Source organism: Nilaparvata lugens, chromosome 6 (assembly GCF_014356525.2).
Source record: "Nilaparvata lugens isolate BPH chromosome 6, ASM1435652v1, whole genome shotgun sequence".
NCBI lineage: Eukaryota > Metazoa > Arthropoda > Insecta > Hemiptera > Delphacidae > Nilaparvata > Nilaparvata lugens.
Window position 1 is genome coordinate 41,380,954 of NC_052509.1, and position 22,524 is coordinate 41,403,477.

A 22,524-nucleotide genomic window follows, 5' to 3' on the forward strand; every position below is an offset into this window, starting at 1 on the left:
ACACTAATCACTCCCACTACCTAACAGCATTCTCTCTATTTTTGTCTCAGCATCCAAATGTGCGCAATATGTTTACTCCTCTCCACTACTCTGTTCATGCTACAAACTGTGGAAGGAGAAACTGGTTTCTCCTCTTCATATTAAAAGTAATAACTCTCGAATTATAGTTATAGCCTAGATAATAATTTTATCAGGAAAAGAGCATTACTAGTATCGCACTAAGTATACGTCTTCAATAAGAACCATTTCTTAATTATAAAGATTCGGGCCGATGAAAGAGTCAACATGCATTCCAGTTATGCCTAGCTGCTCGTTCAAATAATGTTTCTGTTTCATACAGCGGCTCAACTATGTTATAGAATTCTCTTTTTATAACATTGATTTTCAAAAAGGGACTAATCTACCAACCATTGTTTATACAAATCAAACCAATATCATACGCCAATCGTATATAAAATCTTCTAAAATAAATCACAAATTAACAACGATTATGCCTATGTTACTTAGAATATTGTGATGCTTTGAGTCGAATTGAACGTGTTATCAAGTCTCAACGACTGCATTTCCTTCTCATTAGCAAACGGTTATTTCAAATAATGCCACTTACCTTTTATTCAGTAGTAAATACAGCAAAACTCACTAAGAATTCCTATTATTGTTAAGGTGCGTACAGATATACACGCCGCGAACATGAGCAATTCACTTTTAATCAGCTGACTATATCTGTGTTTTTACAGAAACGTAAATCTGTACGCACCTTTACATTCTAACTTTTCTGAATGCTTCTGTCAATGACATAGAATGCAACAGAAATTCAACTAAACAATAATAAATTATCTTTGTTTGTGATCAACTAGATAGTGGAATCTATAGTTTGTGGGGTTGAGTTACTAACTAGATTTTCTCAATGATGAACACTCAACTCTAATATACATGGAAATTAGTTTAGTATAAATTAAAATTAAAACTGAATTGAATGTATGAAGTAGTAATGTAGATATCTACGATTCTCATCAAGACGCAGATGCATCAACGAATTGAGAAATCCAATATTGGTAAAATACTCCATCAAAGACTGAAATACTGAAGTTATTTCTCAATGACCATGAACATTCAACCGTAATAAACTATGAAAATAAACAAGTTAACCAGAATCTCCAAGCAATTGACTTAACCGATATAGTTACTGACATTATTAGATGTTTTAAATCATTGGAGTAGGAGCGACCCATGAGATCCAGCGACGTTTGAAGATTTTCTCTTTGCACAGCCATTAGAGAACGACACGATAAGGCTAGAATTAATTTTCCTAGGGCAGTCAAGTCTTCTTGCTGTAAGAGAAACACGAAAATACGATGATACTAATTTGAGAATTAATTTTTTTCCATTTTCTTCAACATGTGAAGTGGTTGAAGTAAACAAAATAGAAGGTTTTTAATAGATTCCATTTAAATTTATTACACATCTGAAATGAAAACAAACAAATGAAACAATTTAGTCTAATCATCAACTTGAATACATAAATAAATACATGCATCATCATTATCAATTATTTAGATAATCCTTCTCTAAAAAATAATTAGCTTTAATATTTTTTCTTAGTAAATGGTTTAGGAGCAGATGTAGTTGATATTTAATTTAATTGAAAGTAATAAGACTCAATAAAGCCTTAACTATTATGCTAAGTTATTGATAAAATAGGTTCAATACACTTATCGTATAGAGCATCCATGATAATTCTTCATAAAATTACATTACATGATATAACAGTATAAAATGGCCCGTACTACCATCGTCCAAAAAAATTTCAACAATACCATCAAAAAAGACTAAAAATATAAAATAATCGAAATTAAAATACTAAATCACCTTATTATTATTATATATTTGTTAAAATATTAGAATAGAAAAACCGACGGTTTTTATAGTTTGTACATCACTTGAACCGTCGTTGAATGGATAAGGAATAACCCTATTATTACATCAATAAACTCGTTACACTTTTTTGAAATAATTTAGTACTAAATAACAAACCTTCCAAGAAATATCTACAGAGTTAGATAGAAACTCTAAAATAGAGTTTCCCACTGATATGGGAAACTATTAGTTAGGGCGATATTAGTTATATTAGTTATTGTATTATAACTAATATAATAGTTATAATATATAGTAATAATTACTACTACTATTATTATAGTAGTAATAATAACTACTATAATATTTTTTAATAAATATTATATTAATTATTCGCAATAGTCAACTATTGTTGTTGAATAAAACAACATTAGCAGGTTTACATCTTTATATTATCTCTTGTTAGTTGATTACAATAATATTTTCTACTCATCGCATTTTCTATTCTAATACTTATCAAAATTTACTCAGTATTCTTCTAATATTGGAAGTGTAATAAATCTCGTATTTGAAGCAAATACAGAGACACGAAAAGTTGGTCGAAAAATATTCATTAAAAGAATATATATAATATGCATATGCATTCATAGGCCAAAGTTAGAAAAAACATAATTTTACACTCAATATGTTAAATACTAATAGTATCTAGTAAGTTGTGGAGCCACTGACATGCCTCTTCTCCAGCATCATGAAATTCTGTCAGCCCTCCATTAAAAGAATGATTCATCATTATTACACAAACATATAAGAGATTTAACAATACAAAATTTTTAGGAGACAATAAAAACGCTATAAAGCTATTCTACTACAAATAAACTTCATGGTGCAGAGAAATGGAGAGAATAGCCAGGAAGGCTTTCAATCCATACAGCTGGATTCCCACATATCAGTGAACGTGTCCAGTACAGTTCAAATATCATTCCCATGATTTTTAATAGGACACTTCAAACAAGCATGGTCGTACTAAGTTTGAATAGTCTCATTAGAACTCATGAGAATACAATTTTCACTATACGGAAAAATTTCACTGATATGTGGCAATGCAACTTAAGGATAAACGACAATGTACCAGAGTTGCGTCCCCGAAAGGTCCGAGGTCCGAGGGGGTGTTTGAGGCAAGCAATAAGAGTTGTCTATTACGTTAACTTGTTACCTGGTCCCCGAAAGGTGCGAGGGGGGTGTTTGTGATAGAGTAAGGAAGCCCGCAGAAAGCAGGCTGAGTTGAGTTGTTACCTGGTAATGTGGCATCAACGCGAGTGGATTGGCAGCGTTGGGGTCGAAGGTGAGGACATCGGATATGCCGCAACAGCTGATGCGTATCCGTGAGCGCGCAGTGAGCAGCACCTTGGAGGGGTCAAGCGAGCGACAGGCCAGGCCGGCCGCGTGGATCACCCGCAACGCCCCCGTCAGCTGGATCACGTAGCTCCACATCGTTCCTTCCGACAGCATCGAATTGCTACAACACACAACACTCACTCAACACATCACAAACACTGGCAACAGCAAAATGCAAATGCAAAAGTTTTCAATTCCTATTCCCTTATACACGTTCAACTGGATAACATAGCTTGTTATTTCAAATACTTTGAAGTGCTACTGAAAACCACACTCAGCGAATTATAAATCAGAACAGAAACACATAAATTCTAAATCGGAGTTAGTAACAGTTCAAATATTATCTAAATTCAAATTACAATAGAAATCCGTTAAACCGGGAGCCAAGAAAAGTCCGGGCCACACTTATCATGCAGCGTTCCGATCCCACTTATGTACGATAATGACACTGAGTGAAACACTAATAATGACACTAAGTAAAGTGTGAGGTGGATGGCTGGTGGTGGGACAGATCACATGACGGACATGTGTGGCATGCACCATTCTAGGCTGTCGTCTACCGTGATTGGATCGGAGTGGAATCGGAACGCTGTATGATAGGAGTCGCCCGGGCTTGAACTGGATCGATTTTTGGAGCGGAAGAATTTTCAATTTTTTTGTTAAGGATGATGCTCAAAAAATGAGCTCTAGGCTTGTGCGTGTGAATGATGATGAGTGATTAGTGGATCTACAGCTTTAGGTGGGTTCCTAACCACCAGGAGGAAACTATGCTTTTTAAACTCATAAATTATAATCATAGGAGTTCGGCTCTTAAGCGCAGGCCACACCAAACTCGCTCCCGCGGCGGTAGCGAGTTAAAAAACTCGCTTTCCATGTTATTAAATCGAGCAGGCCACACCGAGCTCGCTCCCGCAGAGGGAGTACCTCGGCGGTAGTTACACTTCGCCGTGCCAGGCCAACTTTTGAAACGTCTGCTGGTGGTACTACCGCCGAGGTAGCGAGCTCAGTCTGGCCTGCACAATTGAATAACATGGAAAGCGAGTTTTAAAAGTTTGCCTTCGGTAGCGCATGCGCAGGATACCGAGAATCACACGCTACAATGAGTCATTCGCATGTCTACAGCGACGCAACATTTTGTGTTAGAGTTGAAATTGAGCTGCTGTCATCTCGTGTTGTCTTCCAATAATACATTAATTTTCAATGGAGAGCCTAATTGAAGAATTGAGGAAACAACCAATATTATGGGATTTTAAAAGCGACAACTATAAAGATGATACGAGAAAATATATAGAGTGGGACGAGATTTTCTCCACTACTAGAGAACCGCACTCATCAAAACAACAAACCAAACTACCGCTAGCGGACGTTTTTTGGTGTGGCCTGAACTACCACCGCGGGAGCGAGCTCGCTACCTCTAGCAGACGTTGGTGTGGTCAGTGCTTTAAAGTGGTCACTCTTTAAACAAAGGGAGTAGCAGGCGCATGGATTCTACCTTATCTTATCAGCGCGACCACGACACCAATTCCTTCCCAGACAACATTTTTTCTAACAATTAACTGTGGATAACACATTTTTAGGTTAGCCTTGTGTACGAATTGTGAAGTGTAAAAATTATTTTTATGCAAGTGTAAAAGTACTTATTTTTTATCTTTATTAATAATCATTACATTACATCAATTTTGGGAATAATCCCATTTGGCTTGTAACTTGTCAGTACTAATACTAATCCTAATACTATAATACATACAATCAAAATAATAAAATATTTATTCAGGTATCAAGTGTCAAATATCATTAAGGATGGTAATGATATATATTATATATAAAAAAATCAATTTTCTTGTGAATAAAATTCTGAGATTGCGTATAGGCTTTTCTCTAATAACATTTTTTTGATTGCCTGTTTGAATAAAATGACTGATTCAATGTTTCGAATGTCTGTTGGCAGCCTATTATAGTCTCATTCCTGAATAAAATGGAGTTTTTTCAAAAGCTACATTTCTATGGATTTGAAATGCAATAATATTTCTATTTCGAGTATTATTTTTATGATTATCTGTACAAAATTGGAACTTATTGATATTTACTTTAACAAAAACTACTAGCTGGTAAATGTAAATGGAAGGAAGTGTGAGTATGTTAAGGTCTTTGAAAAATGCTTTACATGAATCCCTTGATCTCAGTCTACAGATAACTCTCAATATCTTTTTCTGCATGATGAAAATTCTACGGCTGTCTAGAGAATTACCCCAAAATATTGTGCCGTAGCTCAAGTGGGAGTAATCATATGCATAATAGACTGCATAATATGGTCAATAATGTGTTTCTATCGAGTGAGTTGGAAAGAGCTGAAATTGCAAAATAGGCTTGATTCAATTTTTTCATCAAGCTCTTAATGTGCTCCTTCCAGGAAAAAATCTGGTCGATTACAAGTCCCAAGAATTTAGTTGAGGAGGAGAGTATTAAGCTATTTCTAATGGTTGAAAGGTGAGTCTCGTCTATTCTCGTTTGATTGAGTATGTAACGAAATTGTATAAGGTGTGTTTTACTGCAATTTAAGGAAAGTCCATTCACTTTAAACCACTCGTTGATTTCTATAAGTGTATTCTTTAATTGAGTTATCAATGTGATCTGATCAGCGTTTGATGCTATACAAGTTGTGTCATCCGCATACATAATTAACTTTGAATTGGTTGTTGCCTTAGGTAAATCATTAATGTACAACAAAAAGAGCAAAGGTCCGAGGACAGATCCTTGTGGTACTCCATTTGGGACCCTGGTAAATGAAGAGCATTTTGCAGAAGATGGATCTCTCACACATTGCTTCCTGTCGGGAAGATAGGAGCGGAGCCATCTTAGAGCTGTGCCTGCTATTCCATAAAAGCTCAATTTTTCTAGCAGGATTTCATGATTTACACAGTCAAAAGCTTTTGAAAACTCGCAGAATATGCCAGCAGCATGATCGATCAATTGCAAGTGACATATATTTGACAAAATCATAGATTGCTCCAGAAATGTCCTTCTTTTTACGAAATCCAAACTGGTCTTCAACCAATAATCCATTATTCTCGAAATGAGCAGTCAACCTAGACACAACCGCCATCTCATATATCTTTGAGAATACAGACAGTATTGCAACTGGTCTATAATTACTCAGATCATTGGGATCTCCTTTTTTTAAGAAAGGGAACACATTACTGTATTTTAAAATGTCAGGGAACACACCATGCTTAAAAGATTATTTAATTAGAAAAGTTGAAGGTTTAATCATTTGGATAGCACATTTTTTTAAAAAGGAAAGGGGGAAACTCATCCCAGCCAGGTGCTCTGGATGCTTTCATTTTCTTTATTAAGGTAAATATCTCATGTTCCGTCACCTGAGCAAATGAAACTAAAATGCTGTTTGTTTTTTGTTGCCTATTACAGTACGAAAGCAGTTTCCATGTCTGTATTTAACTTCAATGGGTCGCAAATGTTTGAAAAAATTGATTGAATGAATTTAATGTAGATTCAATTGGAGCATCATTGAATACCTTTGACAATTCCAACTCTTTCCCTCCCTCATGTGTCTCTTGTTTAACTATTTTCTAAGCCATTTTTTGTTTTGTTATCAGCCTGACGTATTCTGTTACTATTGTATAATATTTCAGCCTGTCTAATGCACCTATTTAGAATTTTCTTGTACTGTCTCACATATGCTCTGAGTTCAGGACAGTCAAGTAATCTGGATTGAGAGTGTAATTCCTAGCTCTGGCACACGATGTACGAATACCTAAAGTAATCCAGCCTCTATCAGTATTATTGCTTGATTTATGGCTTGTTATAATTTAACGCGGAAATGATTGCTCCAAGTATAAATGTGTCATTGTGTGGAATTTATTGTTCAATACATTTGAATCTGAGATCATTCTGCTCATATGAAAAAGGGAATCCCAGTTTTCACTTGATAAAATTTTGATAAGTTGTTAACATTCATTTCTAAAAATACTCTGATTGTTTTAGTTACTTTCTTTTTATTTTCCTTGGTTGATTTATTATCTTTACCGTGTGCCAGTAGTTTTTTTGGAATATTTATTATCTGTGTCGTATGGTCCGACAGATTTGTGTTAATAAATTATGCATTGCATTGGTCCAGAGAAAAATCGGAAGCTATATTGTCAATACACGTTTGAGAGCCAGGTGCAAGTCTAGTCGCGTCGGTGATATGTAAGTGCAAGTTATATGAGTTAAGTAAATCAACCAATCTAGACCGGGATACTGTATCTTTCAGTACGTCTATATTAAAATCTACAGAAAGAATTCGTTTATACTTTGGAAATTTTCTACTACAAAATTCTAACAACTTATTGAGCTGTGTAAAAAAGAGATTCAATGATATTTTTGAGTTGATAGGTGATCTATAAATATTTATAAAAATGATGTTCATATCTCCAGTTATTTTAGCACCACAACACTCGAAAGATTGCTCTATACTAAATTTTTCAAACTCTTTGGTTGATTCACAGTCCATATCATGTCTTGCAAGTATACAGGAACCTCCTCTAATTCTCTCAGTTCTACAATAATTTAAAAAAATTATTATCACTAAACGAAAATCCAAATTAAATGCTGTAATTCGTAACAATTAGAAATAAGTTTTAGTTGTGGAACCTATGTAATAGAAAAATATACTGTGTATTCTTAACAAGAAGAAATATATTACTATGGTAAGAGTGTCCTTTTCCTTCAAGTTTTTAACCAATCTCCGGTTAACCCGGATTTTCGCCAACTCGGAGTTGGTCCAGGTTATTGAGGTTCTACTGTACACGATTAATTGAATAACATAGCACAGATTTGTTCTCTTCGACAGCATTGAATTGCTACAACAAATCATACACATTTAATAAGAAATCAGAACAGATACACACAAATTCAACATTTTTAATTGAAGCTAGTAATAATTATTGTATAAATCGATTTAGGAAAAATATGGAATAGTTCACAATTAGAATTCTCTGCATTCCAATTCAACGGTCAACTGGATAACTGTTTTAAATTGAAGTTAGCACTTGAAAGTCTTTTAAACTCCAATTTCACAAACAATGGCTGATATTAAAACCCTGTACTGTATTGATCAAATCATGTTAAGTACTAGTACTGTAATCGCAAATTGCAGAGGCAGGTGATGCTCCATCTATGAGTGAAATTGGTAAATTTCAAGCAATAAAAAAAGTTCAAACAGTTCGTCTGCTTCCTGTTTGTTTACATTTAAATGTTATCATAACCTGACTTCACATTAAAAATTTTGGTTGCCATGTAAAAAATTGTAATGTGAAATTTTCAGTTCAATATTATCATTAAAATTTTTATATTTGTTTGCTTTTCAAATGTGATTTTGTGTTTGAAAATAGTTTTTTGATTTTAAACTTCATAAAATAGAAACTCAGGAAGTGGAAGTGCAAAATTGTAGTCCAGAATAAGAGCTGTCGGAATAATGTATTTGTTTCCGAATCTTTGTCTAGTAATAGTATATCTGTTGATAACTTCCTTTCTGCCGATATTGTTAGGGTTCAAATCAGAATAGAAAAAAGTGTATCTCTAGAAATTGTTGCTATCTATAGACTGCTAGAGTTCACGATAAATTCGTTCAACGAAGAATTAAATCCTTTCCTTGAAATGATTAAAAGTGCAAACCTTATCGTAGCCGGCGACCTTAATATTTGTTAAAGCCAATCTCAGACGATTATAAAATTATTATGTCAATTCATGGGCTCTTATCATACATACATTTTCCCACTCGATCATTCAATAAATCCAATGCATGTATCGATCACATTTTCTCAAGACAGAAAATAGGCTCCACCTATGGAATAAACTGCTTTATAATTGACAGTAATATTACCGATCATAGAATGATTTCTGCATATTTTGATTACAAATTAGGGAAACCGAAAACAAACAAAACTGAAAAAACATCATATAACTTTACTCTTCTTTCACGTCTACACCGAGAAACCAATTGGAATGACGTTTTTGGGGGTGACGTTTCTATGGGGTTTGAAATTTTCTTAAATAAACTTTTCTCATGTATGGAATCAGCTCAGTTTATTTCAAAAACAAAATTCAAAACGAAATTGAAGCCTTGGACGAACGACATTCTCTTAAACCAAATCGAAAGAAAGAACTCTCTCTATAAAAAATGTTTGAGGCATCCTGGAAATCTAGAGATTAAATTGGAATATAATGTTTTTAAAAATGCTTCATGATCTGAGATTGAATAAACAAGAAACTTGTACTACAGAAGATTGTTTGAGAGCAATAAAATGAATGCAAAAAACAATGGCAGACAATGAATCATGTAATTGGAACAGAGAAAAATCACAACCAGAATATTTCATTGAAAGACAAAAATGGAAAAATTGTTGACGATCCAGCATTAACCTCTAACATATTTAATATTTTTTTTTCTATTGGAGGTCTTAGAGATGAGATAATGTTAGATATTCCTTCTCAACCTCAAAATAATAACACAAACTCCAAAATTTTCATGAAAACTTTAATAAGCGATAGCATTTTTTTCCACCCAACATCAGTCCAAGAGATTAGAAATTTAGTAAATTCACTCAGCAATCGAAAAGCTCCTGGATTCGACCATGTAACACCTGTTATTTTAACCTAATATTAGTTTTAGTTTTAGTTTTACCTAATATTGAAGATATTTTAGTATACCTATTTAACCTGAGTCTCAGTTCTGGTTTGTTTCCCATCTACGTAAATAAACTATGCAATGGGTCATTCAAGGGGGAACTTACTGCCTTTGCAGATGACACCGCTCTTTTCAATCGGGCCAAAACATTAGAAAAATTACACATCGACATGCAGCATGATTTAATAGGGCTGAGATGGTGGTTTACAAGCAATTTTATGATAATGAGTCCCAAAACAAAATTCATGATCTTTAGTATCTCAAGATATATCCGTTTTCCAACGCCACAGAGGTATCATAGCCTATCTTGTACCGAAACCACTATCTGTGATTGCCCCCAACTTGAACAAGTCGAAGAAATCAAATACTTGGGACTAGTACTAGATAATAAAGTCACATGGAAAAAGCATCTAAACTATTTGAAACAGAAACTCATGAAATACATAAGAGTATTCTATCTCTTAAGATCAGTGTGTAACTCCATTCTATTAGTCTGTATACTATGCTTTGATAAATTCTAAACTCGAATATGGTCTAGCGTTGTGGGGAGGAGCATACACAGTAACCCTGAGGCGTATAGTTGTTTTACAGAAATCTTTCATTCGCATTATCTCCTTCAAGGCAAAGTTGGAACAAACAGCACCGCTCTTTAGAAAATTAGCTATACTTCCATTGAAAAATTTATATGTCTACAAAGTGCTCAGGAACTTCTTTGATAGAAGCGTTAATGGCAATGAGTATTTTAATTTTAAAAACAATAATTTGAGAAATAAATACGAAGCTTGTATACCTAAACCAAATAAAAGTCACTTCATGAATTTTTTTTTCTTATTTGGCTCCAAAGTTCTACAACCTGCTGCCCTTGGAGATAAGGCAGTGCAAGATACGATCAAGGTTTTTGAGAGATGTCAAGAGATTTGTAATGGAATGTGAGAATATAGATACCTTTTTTAGAATTCTCATGTAGACTTGTATATCATAATATTGTACAATATACTTCGAAGCTAAAATTGATAAATCATCGATACTATTATGTAATATGTGTCACTTCATATGCGACTGTCAGCCTCAGTAACAACATTTTAGCCCTAGTTTTGTAATCAATTTTATATCACCATCTCAAACAGGTTTAGTACCTCGAGATTAGGGATGGGTATCGAAAGACAAAACATCGATGTTTTTTCATCCTAACATCGATAAGTGAAAAACATCTAACAGTAAACCTACGTTTTTATGGATGATACTATTAGTCCAGTCAATATAGACATAAAAAAGGGGGTGTGCTTGCAATTTATATTGCAGTTCTGATTTTTTAATATATTATTTGGGTACATAAGAGGAGTCCAGAACCAATTTCTTCATGCAAGATTTCCTTGTGCTAGATACAGGATAGCCCAAAAATCTCGTATTTTCGGCTCATTTTCCAGTTTTCAGCTATTTCTGCCAAATCTCTCCCAGATTATAAAATTCTGAAAAAATGAGATCACTCGGAACTCTCTATCTCCAATGAGTACTTAGTTATTATTTTTCAAAAATGATTAAAATTTGAAGAAAAAATCAATTTTGATGAATTTTAGTTTTTGATCAACAATATATTCCGATTGTTACAATTTAGATGTATATTTCAAAATCCCTCTAGGCGTATTTTTGTGCTATACAATCTGAGATCAGGTAGAGCGCTTTATGTCATATAGATTTCCAGGTACACCTGACAACAATGCTCCTTGTATTGTGAAAAACACCTAATTTTCAGCTTCAACCATCATCACCTCACATTGATATTTCGCACAATGACATAAGTTCATGGGTAAGAATCACCCGATAGATGCACTTCATTTCAGTATTTCCTAGTAGAGGCACGGTTAATGACACCTCAAAAATCAAAATTTCAAACACTTATAATTTACTTTTGATACAATGCTCAGATTTCATCGTACTACACTTCATTCTTCTCGGCTCGCCGAGGCGGTTCAAAATCATGCATCAACAGTCAAATTTGGCCAAAAAATAGAAAATTTATTGTTGAGTGTAGGTACTTAAGCCCATATTCAATACATAAAAAATGGCCAATTTCTATATTCAAAGATAGCTTACATAGGTATCTCGGTAACCCCTTATTATAAAAATTATTACATGATCTTGAAATGTACAATAGAATTTTCTATTTCATCTGCTGTAAGCAATTCATGGAAAAATATGTTCTTAAAGTGAGATTTGATTGTTGAAAAAAATCCGGAAATTGTAGATATTTTTCTCAATACAAGGAGCATTGTTGTCAGGTGTATCTGGAATATGAGATAGAGCGCTCTACCTGATCTCAGATTGTAGAGCAAAAAAGGAGCTTCTAAAGTGACTACAATTTTATCTGGAGCTATTGTTCCAATATTTTAACAGTTACTAACTGGAATCACAGCAATTTTGGACTTGTGATATTCAAGTAACAGTCTTTCGAATAATTGAAGTCAGGTTGTGACTAGAAAGATACATCCACTCTAGTTCACAAGATTTGTCATTTTCATGGTCTAGTCTGAAACCTCTCGGGATATCCTTGAGGATTCGGTCTTGAAATTTCACCCAAAGCTAATTTTAGCAATCATTGATACTCATATCGTATTCATTCAATACCTGATAGATTTTTTAGGAAATGGAAATGGATTAAGTTTTTTATATTGATATCTGCACTCCTTACAATACGAGGACCTCTTTTCCAGAGCTAGATTAATTAGTGTTAAACACATGTTGAGGAATAATTGTAGTAAGAAAAAGCTCTTTCTTCCTAAGAAACGAAGAATCCGACCTCTTATTCAATTCTAAATAACTAACAATCTAACCTTGACACGGACCACAGAAGTAATGTAAATCTTCAGGAGTATCCAACAGTCTCACATAAAAATACAGAGAGCCTGATTGAAAAATAAGAATAGCAATCTGCAGGAAATCAAAACTTATGCGAGAACTTTCACAAGAGTGATCTATATTCACGAAAAACACTAAACAGAATACTACACTAAATATGATAAAGATAATGATTATAATTCTGTTACTATTGCTTATTGCTCTCAAGATAATCCTCTTCAAACAAAAAAATAAAAAAAAGCTTGTATCAAATTAAAAAATTAGAATTGTTTTTACTTTTTAGTTGGGAAAAACATCGGATGACCGATGTGTAGGTAAAACCATCGATAAGTGAAAAACATCGATGTTTGATGTTGAAACATCGATGTATCGATACCCATCCCTACTCGAGATGCAAATACTCAATTGGCATTGCATTTTATTTTGTAATAGCATTTTCTCATGTTGTAAAATTTGTATTGCTTTTACTATGTATTTCTAAGATGTTGTAATTTTATATTTCTGCCAATAAAACATTTTCATATTTTTCATACCATTTTAGTGAGAAAACATTAAGAACCCAATCAATATATAACCTATAAACTTGAGTGTTGATAGGAAATGACATTGGTTAATACGGCAAGGCAGAACATCCAAAAGGATCTCTCTGCCGATAAAAGCCATAAGAATGAATAAAATAAAATAAATAAATTATAACATTAAACATATTTTTTCAAGATTTTCTAAATTCAGTCATACATTTTATTCTGACTGAATAATTTGGAATGGACATCAACATTTCAAGCACTAACTCAAGCCTTCACTAAACTGTTGTAATTGTACAAGTGACGAGTATTGTTTGTTTTTCTCTAAAACATAAATAAGACCTGATTGTTTAATTGTCATATGATTGACACATCTCCAATATTTAGAATAACATGCAATTTAAAGCTTGAAATTTACCAATCTCACTTAGAGATGGTGCCACCATCACCCGCCTCACCAATTTGCATTTACTATGATCAAATCCTATTATATTAAGCGAGAAATTTCTGTATTTTTATATCTGGTTATTTATTTATTTACCATATGGTTATTTATGGTCAACGGATCTCGAAAACGGCTCTAAAGATTCTCACGAAATTTGGAACATAGTAGGTTTATGATATAAACCATTGACGGCTTAAAATTTATATTCAGGCGGTGGGACCTTCCCGCAAGGGACTCCCCACCAACAAAAGCCATACGAATAAATATGGAATTTTTTTTTACTAAAATTCGATTGCACTAGGTCTCATTAAAAGGATTATTCATCCTTAGCTGAAACAGCTGAGACTTTTGTCGTCTTTGGATAGTAAAAAGTGAGCGAGTGATTCTGTGGGAAATCAAAATATCGCATCCCCGAAATTCATAAGCTGACTTATAGCCAGCTGTAAAATATAAACACGATCATTTTAGAGAATTGTGTTCTGTTTATCAAAAAATAAAAATCTGGTGTGGCGCACTCACACAACTTTCCTTGCCGTTATGAAAATTGATCACCTGACGCTAGTGTTCCCGCGCATCTCAAGTCTACTATTCAAAGATTTGAGCCAGCTGGTGACAGGGCAATAGCACTGGAGACACACATGAGGTCTGCTATCTCTTCATAGTGAATGATTTAATAGAATCAACAATAATTTGCAATTTAATAATCACATTTTCTCGAGTTTAAAGCTTATTTTCAATTTTAGGTGAAAATGTTACTGAACATTAATTGTAGAGATTTTCATGCTCAATCTACTCCACTTGATTTATTTTGTTTCAATTGTATCTGAAGCCTGATAATTGGGAATCTATCTGCATTGATGGGGCGGAGCTCCTGAAATTTTTACAGATATGGGACTTGTGGCAGTTAATAGAGCTTATCGATGACTATTTTAGGTATGAATTTGATCAAAATCGTTGAAGCTGTTTCCGAGAACATCACGAAAAACCCTGTTTTTGACAACATTTTCGCCATTTTAGCCGCCATCTTGAATTGCATTTGATCCAAATTGTTCGTGTCGGATCCTTATAGTGAAAGGACCTTAAGTTCCAAATTTCAAGTCATTCCGTTCATTGGGAGATGAGATATCGTGTACACAGACGCACATACAGTCATACACACACACACACACATACAGACCAATACCCAAAAACCAGTTTTTTGGACTCAGGGGACCTTGAAACGTATAGAAATTTAGAAATTGGGGTACCTTAATTTTTTTCGGAAAGCAATACTTTCCTTACCTATGGTAATAGGGCAAGGAAAGTAAAAATAACAAGCGAAGCTCGGTGCCCCGATATTCATATTAATCAAATCAAAGCATAAAAAAACTCTCTATTACTGCCCTAAACGACTTTTACTCATAATATTTTAACGAAAAATCTCTAAAACTATGTCATCACATGATAGGCCTACTCATAGCATAAAAGTGAACATTTAACTGACAGTGATGCAATGAGCATTGAAACTTAGGTTTTGTAGAAATTAAGTATAGCAAAGGCATTTTTTGTAATTAGTAAAGAATCATTAACAATTACTCAAATCAGTATAGACAGGATACTCATCTATTTAGCAGTAAAAAGTTGAATTGAATACATAATTTGAGTTGATAACTTTGTTACCATCCTACCTGTGTTGGTGCAGAAGGAGATTAGTACCTGTGTTGCTGTCTGAGGAGAGCATTCTTCTGATGACTGTATGGCCGAGGTGCGTTGGGATTGGACGAGAAGGGGTCGGCGTAGCCGTTCAGAGGCTCCGACTGCGAAAAATGTCGCGCAAGCAAAGTTCCCGAATCAGGATGATAGTCGTACACGAAAACCAGGGCTGAAAATAAAATATTTTTAATTATGATATCCTATAATATTGAATGAGCAATTTCTGTTTAGATATCTGTACGTGACCGGATCTCGAAAACGGCTCTAACGATTCTCACGAAATTTGGAACAAAGTAGGTTTATGATATGAAAATTCGATTGCACTAGGTCTCAACCTTGGGATAACTCGCTGAAGCACATTAAAAGGATAAATACGTCCTTGGAAAAACAGCTGGAAATTTTGTTGTATGTCAATACCGTGTAATGGAAGTGAGTTAACGAGTGCATGTGTGGGATCATTCAGCTGATCTCACGAGAAGAAAAATCTTTCGTTACAAATTGATATAATCAATAAATCATCATTCTTTGAGCCTGTTTTTGCTCACTCACTCACTGTCTTTCAAATACTCGTACAGTCCAGTCAATAGAAGATTATAGAGGGAAAATGTTGGAACACAATTTTTGACCCCGTAGCTATTTCAAGGGTAGTAAGGGGGTAAGCATAACAACCCTGTGCTAAGGTGGTGGGGGTGGTTTGGAAGTGCCATATTTTGTTTTTTTTTGCATAATATCTATCAATATGCGCTTTTCGGAAATTTTTGTCGAACACAATCATAATAATGAAGTTTATATAATATTCTATTTGTGAAAGCTATTCTATCCTGTTTGTGAAAGCTCACAAATTATCCTACAAGTTTCATTTCCAACATTTTTCCATATCTCTCATAGTTTTCTAAGTATGAGCTCTCTAAGGTATCACATTTTGAAGAAAAACCCTTCCGGCTCCGATTTTTTCACCTTTTTGGCCTTATAACTTTTTAACGATTCATTGAAAAAATCCGTGCTAATCATGGGCACATAGAGCATTATATTCTCTTCAATTTCATCTATGGTCTCATTATTTTACGCATCTCCCAACGATTGTTGCAGCCGTTATAGGGTTGAGTGTGAAATCTTCAGTTTAACAACAATAGATCAATATTGTCAGGGGAAATTGGGAGGGAATGTTTGGAACACAATATTTGACATCGCAGCATTGTTTGAACTAGTTAGATGGTGAACATATCAAAATTCCTCATCCCTACTCCTTGAGCTTAAGGGATGAGGGTAGTTTAAAAGTTGCATTTTTCCATTTATGGCTGACACTCATGTAACTGGGTAACAATGCATTCCAGCGACATGGCTAACTGAGTAAAATTGAAGCTGGATAAATTTCCTACAAGTTTTGTACAGTAGAGTTTTGTGATCTTTTTTAGTTTTTGAGATATTCACTTTTAAAAGTGTAAAATCTTTGAAAAGACAGTTATTCTTCAAATTTTTTGCACTTTTGGCTTATTACTCAACAACAATGCATTGCAAAAATGTAATTTTTTTTATACAGGGTGTAGGAGTGAGGAATTATTACTCCCTTACTATCCTTAAAAGAAGAGCTAAGGGGTCAAAAATTGTGTTCTAAAATTTTCCCCCTATAATCTTTCATTGACTGGACTATAGGAGTATTTAAGACAGTGAGTTGTGAAGCATTCGATTCTCTTCAATTTAATGTATTATTTCATCATTTTATACTTTCCATAAATTTTTATAGCAGTTTTAGTGTTGAGTGTGGTAGGAGTGAGGACTTTTTATATGTTTACCTCCTCACTATCCTTAAAAGGACTGCGAGGTCAAAAATTGGGTTCGAAACTTTTCCCTATATATCTTTTTGAGCATTCGTTGCCTGGACTAGTATCTTATTACAAGTTAAGTGAGCCTCAATGACTGTTGAAAGGTTGTGAGCTGTGGAACTATTTTCTTTTTAATATTGAATTAAACTCGAGTATGCTCCTTGTTTAAGTCTAGCCTATTTTGCTGTGTTTTATAATTTCTAGTTTTTGGATTCATATTCTACTCTAATATTTATTTAGGGGGCCAATTATTTTTGTGCGGATAAATTTAATAAAATCATGCAATGAAAGTTGAATTACACTCAATACTTTGTTGACTTTGTTTAACTAATTCACAGGCATTTATTAGTGAGTAAAAAAATCTGATTCAACTTGTACTGATCCCACTATTAAATACCCTAATTCTAGAACTGTTGTATAAACTACTATTATTGGTTCGTAAATTGAATTATATCACAGATGCAGCAGCTTGTAAACTCGTGTCATTCAAAAAGTATAGCAAGCAAAATGTTGAGTTTATTTTTAGAACGTTCCAATTATTATAATTTCCTGTTGATTTGTTAATTCTCAGCTATCTTTTTAATTATGTCAAATTTCAACAACTGGAATGTTATTAAGACTGTAAATCTTCAATTGAATAAAATGTAATCCAATTGAAAATTTATCTGACTGCTTGAAGAGGGTTTATGTTATGTAAGCATTGAAATGACTATAATGAAGGCACATAATGGCAAGGCAACGCTGTTCTCCACTGTCATTATAACGTGGGCCTCACTATGAGTATTACCAACTTCATTTTGATTTTGCTGCACTGGTGCTCCATATAACCTACTAACTATTTTGTGTTGCCATGTTGCAAATCTGGAGTACGCAAAGTACTCACTTTGCGCACTAGTGCGGAAAAGTGATTCTTTGCGGCCTGCAATCAGTGCACAAATGGTCACTTTTCAAGGTATCTGTAGGAAAAAATTTTTCCCGCACTAGAGCGGAAAAGTGATTCTTTGCGTTATGTAATCAGTGCAGCAATGGCCACTTTTCAAGGTAACTGTAGGAAAAAAATTCTTGGTAGGTAATACTGTGATAAATTTATCACATTAGAAATAATGCATAGGTGGGCGTATACGGTTTCCTTAAAACTTACATTGATCTCCAAATGCTTTTGTAGTGAATACATCTCTTAGCTGTACTATATTGGAATGGCTCAACTTTTTCCACATATCTATAAGCATCGTACATTTTTGGTTTGGTAACCGAAATCCTGTAAAAAATATCAAGATAATAACAATTATATCAAGAAGACGATTCAAAACTATTTGTATTTCATAGAAAATTACCACCATCATTAATCACGTCAATAATAATGATAATAATATGATAATGGAATGCTTCCTATACTGTAGATAAGAAACAAATTGAAAAAAAAATTTGCATTTTCAGCTCGCTAAGCTTTATTTCTGGTTCCATATTTACTCACATTTAGCTCAGCAAAAACATGGTTCATAGTTAATTTTTAGTTTATATTTATGACCTAGTGAAAAACAAGTATGCTGTTAGAGTACCAATAAATTGGGATAAATCCAAGAGCCCTTCAAAGACAGAAAATTATCAATTCAAATAAATGAAAGAGGAAATGTTCATAGTAGAATATAGGAGTAATTGGACCTAAAAGTTGAGTTATTGAACCAAAAATGGTTCAAAATATACTACTATCTACTAGTTGATAGATTTTCATCCTCATATTAAGCATAGTAATTAAAGTAAGTTACCGTGTATTCTACGGAGACAGTAACGTGTTCCAGTCTTAATATTAGTGGCCTTGAAAGTGGAGGTCTGGAACCCTATGAGTTGCGCTTTATGCAGTGAGGGTAGCTGCTCTAGAGGGCACAATTCGTGATAGTTTTCAACCTCTGTCGGGGTATCTGCAAGCCGAAACAATAGGACACGTTGAAGTGAAACATGATTAAAATGTCAAAACAAAACATTTATGAGCCATACCGGAAAAATAAAATTGTTTTTTAAAATTCAAAATTCACTAATCGGAATACACAAATATGGATCCATACATTGAAGGACCTACATTTATCTGAAATGAAATTAAGTTTCGAAGCTCCATCGACCAAACCTAAAGTCAATCAACAGCAATATTAATATGCACATAGGTAGCCTACTGCTAAAAATAGAAAGCCTATTCTGTTATTTATAAGAATGTAGATAAATTAAAGAAAATTACTAGTACCCTTGTAATTATTTTTATATTGAACACGACTGCATTTAAAATATAAATAAGCATTTACTATGATTAAACATTTATGATTAAAAAATCTAGTAGCCCTATTGGAATTCTTTATTGAGCTGGCCATTAACGGTAGAACATACATGTCAAGAAAGTTAAACATGCCCATACACATCTTTATTCCACAATGAAAATAAAAAAGGAAAATTACAATAATATGCCAAGAACAATAATTGGAAAAGTGTTTGAGTTGACTCACTAGGATAAAGAGTTGGATCCGGTTGGGCGAGAGTCAGCGCATTCTTCATCTGCAGCTCGAGCCGTATCTCGTCGGGCAAATAGTAGCTGGTGTCTAGGGCGTGGTGGGGGTTCTGGGTGCTCGGGTAGGCAGTGAGGGGGGAGGGGGGCAGCACGGCCGCTGTACTGTCGTCCCCCGCCACCCCTCCTACCACCCCCACCGACGAGACACGATCCACTGGCCCCGCCGACGGGTAATAGTAGGTCGTGCCACCCACCTTCTCCTTTCAAAACATTTTTAACAAACGATATAACAGTATATGAAACGATTTACAATAGTGGTGAGTGAATTAAACGATATAACAGTAGTGCTTGAAACGATTTACAATAGTGGTGAGAATAGATTGTCATTTTGTTGGTTAAACATATTTTCGCCGCTCACTGGAACAATTCTCGAAAATAGTAAAATGAACAGTGGTGCAGGGGAACAGAAAATGTTAAATGTTTCAGTTGGCAGTCGGTAGTTGTTCAAGTTTTTGCACAATTGATGTGAACGCATTGCCATCAAGTCATCATGGATAATCAGACTCTTATAAAACGCTCAATAGCTGTGAGAGAATTTTATAAAAGCGTTTGCTTACTAACGTGTCTCTTTGGGGATGGGTATCTTAGAGGCAATGTGTACCGTACTGCAACAATCTTAACATTGAAAACAAAATCACTACCTATCATTTCCTGATTTGTTAATCCAGAGTTTTCGTAGCAGGCTGTAACGCCGAATGGGAGCACATCATGAACATGCCAAATACATTATAATTATACGTTTTCAATGTTGACTTTTTGGTTATAGTTGTAGCTTCTCACATTTATTGGTGGATATGACATTATTTGAAAATTTCCCTTTGTGCCACTCTGTGAAACATTTTGGTTAGAGTAACAATCAACAATGTTATTTTGTATCATCGTGCCTTCGAAGATCTCCTTACAAAACGTACGATAGTAATATTATGAAACATTTAAACAAGAAAGTAGAAATTTGGGTTGTACTGTTGTACTACATTTCATTCTAGTCAATATCTCATGAGACGATGCTAGATACTGTGGAGATGTTTTAATTTATTACATTCTACATCTATATTAAATTTATACAAGATAAGGAAGTGGCTTGGGCCCGCCGCAAAGTAGGCCCACGCTAATCCACGTCACTCCAACTCACGCCGTGGAAAGTTTTGTAAAAGCATTGCAAACAATGGCGCGCCGCAAACTGCACCCAGCCGAGAACATTCCACTAAATTAATATCCACGCGTGGATCGGTTTGTGATTCGTTTACAGGTTTCGTGGAACGTGGGACACTCGTTCGTTGTATTATGCATGCTTACAACTAAATCTATAATAAATCATACGTACACCGATAGGCTAGACTACATGTTTCTAGCATGTCGAAAATTTCATGTTTTCTGCTCGAAATGTTTCGACATTGATGAACATAATCATTAACAAATAACTATGGGTCGGCTAAGAATGATTCAGACACCAATAGTACAGACATTCTTATATTGTCTCACAATATGTCTTAACTATTTTATACCTACAACTATACTCTGCCGGCTCTGGTCTGTTTTTTTCGGCTATACTCGGCTTTTGTCGAGGTAGCCATGTTCCACGCTACCGTGGGTTCACTTTGCGTTGACAGACCCAGCCCAGCGTGTGGGTTTGCTTGACCTTGATCGTGGATAAGCGTGGGTCGTGGATTGCGTGGATCTACTTTGCGGCGGGCCTTATACATTGTACGGGATACGAAATGCACGTTTGCCGGTTCATCACGTTTAATCTACTGATCTGATTAACTTGAAATTTTGCATTAAGTTTCTGAATTTATCAAGGATGGTTAAAATGGCTACTTTCATGTTTATCAATCAATTTCAATAATTAAAAATAGTTGATTTAATTTATGATACGAAGTTCATGTAACGACAAAATAGTCTGTTCATCAACTGGTCTCTTGGTCTAGAGCTAGAAGTGACACACACTAGTTGTGAATGAAAAATTGCCGGTTTGAACGAATCTAGCCACAGTCACTTCTCAACTTCTTACCATGAGAATTTTCAAATTTAAATTCTTAATTAATTTTCCTATTGAACATTTTTACTGTTATCAAGTAAATTTGATAGGAAATACTTTTTATTTTCAGCATGGAACTATAAAACTATAATTCAATCTCTTTGTTCTTCACAGACCCTTGCGGAGCGCGGGTTTGTACACTAATATGACTGTTGTCTTTTGATATTAGGCGTAGACTTGAATTGTAATAACTGTCAAGTTGTTTTCTAGTTGAGTGTTATGAGTCGATGGCGCCTCTATTCTGCAACTTGTTAGTAGTAGCGATCAACAATGAATATTAATATTATAAAACTAAATTAACAGATAAATTAATCCTCTAATGAAATGGTCCGTGCATTGAAGTTCAAGAGAGTAATCACATATCATAACTCAAATTTAAATTTCAATCCATATCTTACGACATCATGTAAATTGTAAAATAATTACCAGCATAAATATATTTAAAAATTATATTGGGACGTGAAAAGTGAAATAAATTCTGAAATACAACTTGCTATTGATATTTCAAAATAATAAAGAGCTAATGATACACAATAACAGACATGAACGAGCAACAAAAACTATAACATTGAGTAAGCCAATACTACAAATGTCTATTTGATTGACTACTAAACTAACTATTTGAGTTTGATATTAGTCATGCATTGATTGATTGGTA

General features: G+C 34.3%; 1 protein-coding gene across 5 annotated transcripts in view; it reads right to left on the reverse strand.

Moving 5' to 3' along the window:
- Positions 1 to 22,524, reverse strand: part of LOC111052837 (PAN2-PAN3 deadenylation complex subunit PAN3) — a 50,005-nt gene that overhangs the window by 7,430 nt on the left and 20,051 nt on the right. For all 5 annotated transcript variants that reach the window (XM_039430814.1, XM_039430816.1, XM_039430817.1 and 2 more), the window contains 6 exons: positions 19,767 to 20,028; positions 19,041 to 19,193; positions 18,416 to 18,532; positions 15,455 to 15,620; positions 3,148 to 3,370; positions 1,192 to 1,331 (listed from right to left, as the gene is read on the reverse strand). In XM_039430814.1, coding sequence (XP_039286748.1) covers positions 1,192 to 1,331; positions 3,148 to 3,370; positions 15,455 to 15,620; positions 18,416 to 18,532; positions 19,041 to 19,193; positions 19,767 to 20,028 — 1,061 coding nt within the window. The remainder of the gene's footprint in view (positions 1 to 1,191; positions 1,332 to 3,147; positions 3,371 to 15,454; positions 15,621 to 18,415; positions 18,533 to 19,040; positions 19,194 to 19,766; positions 20,029 to 22,524) is intronic.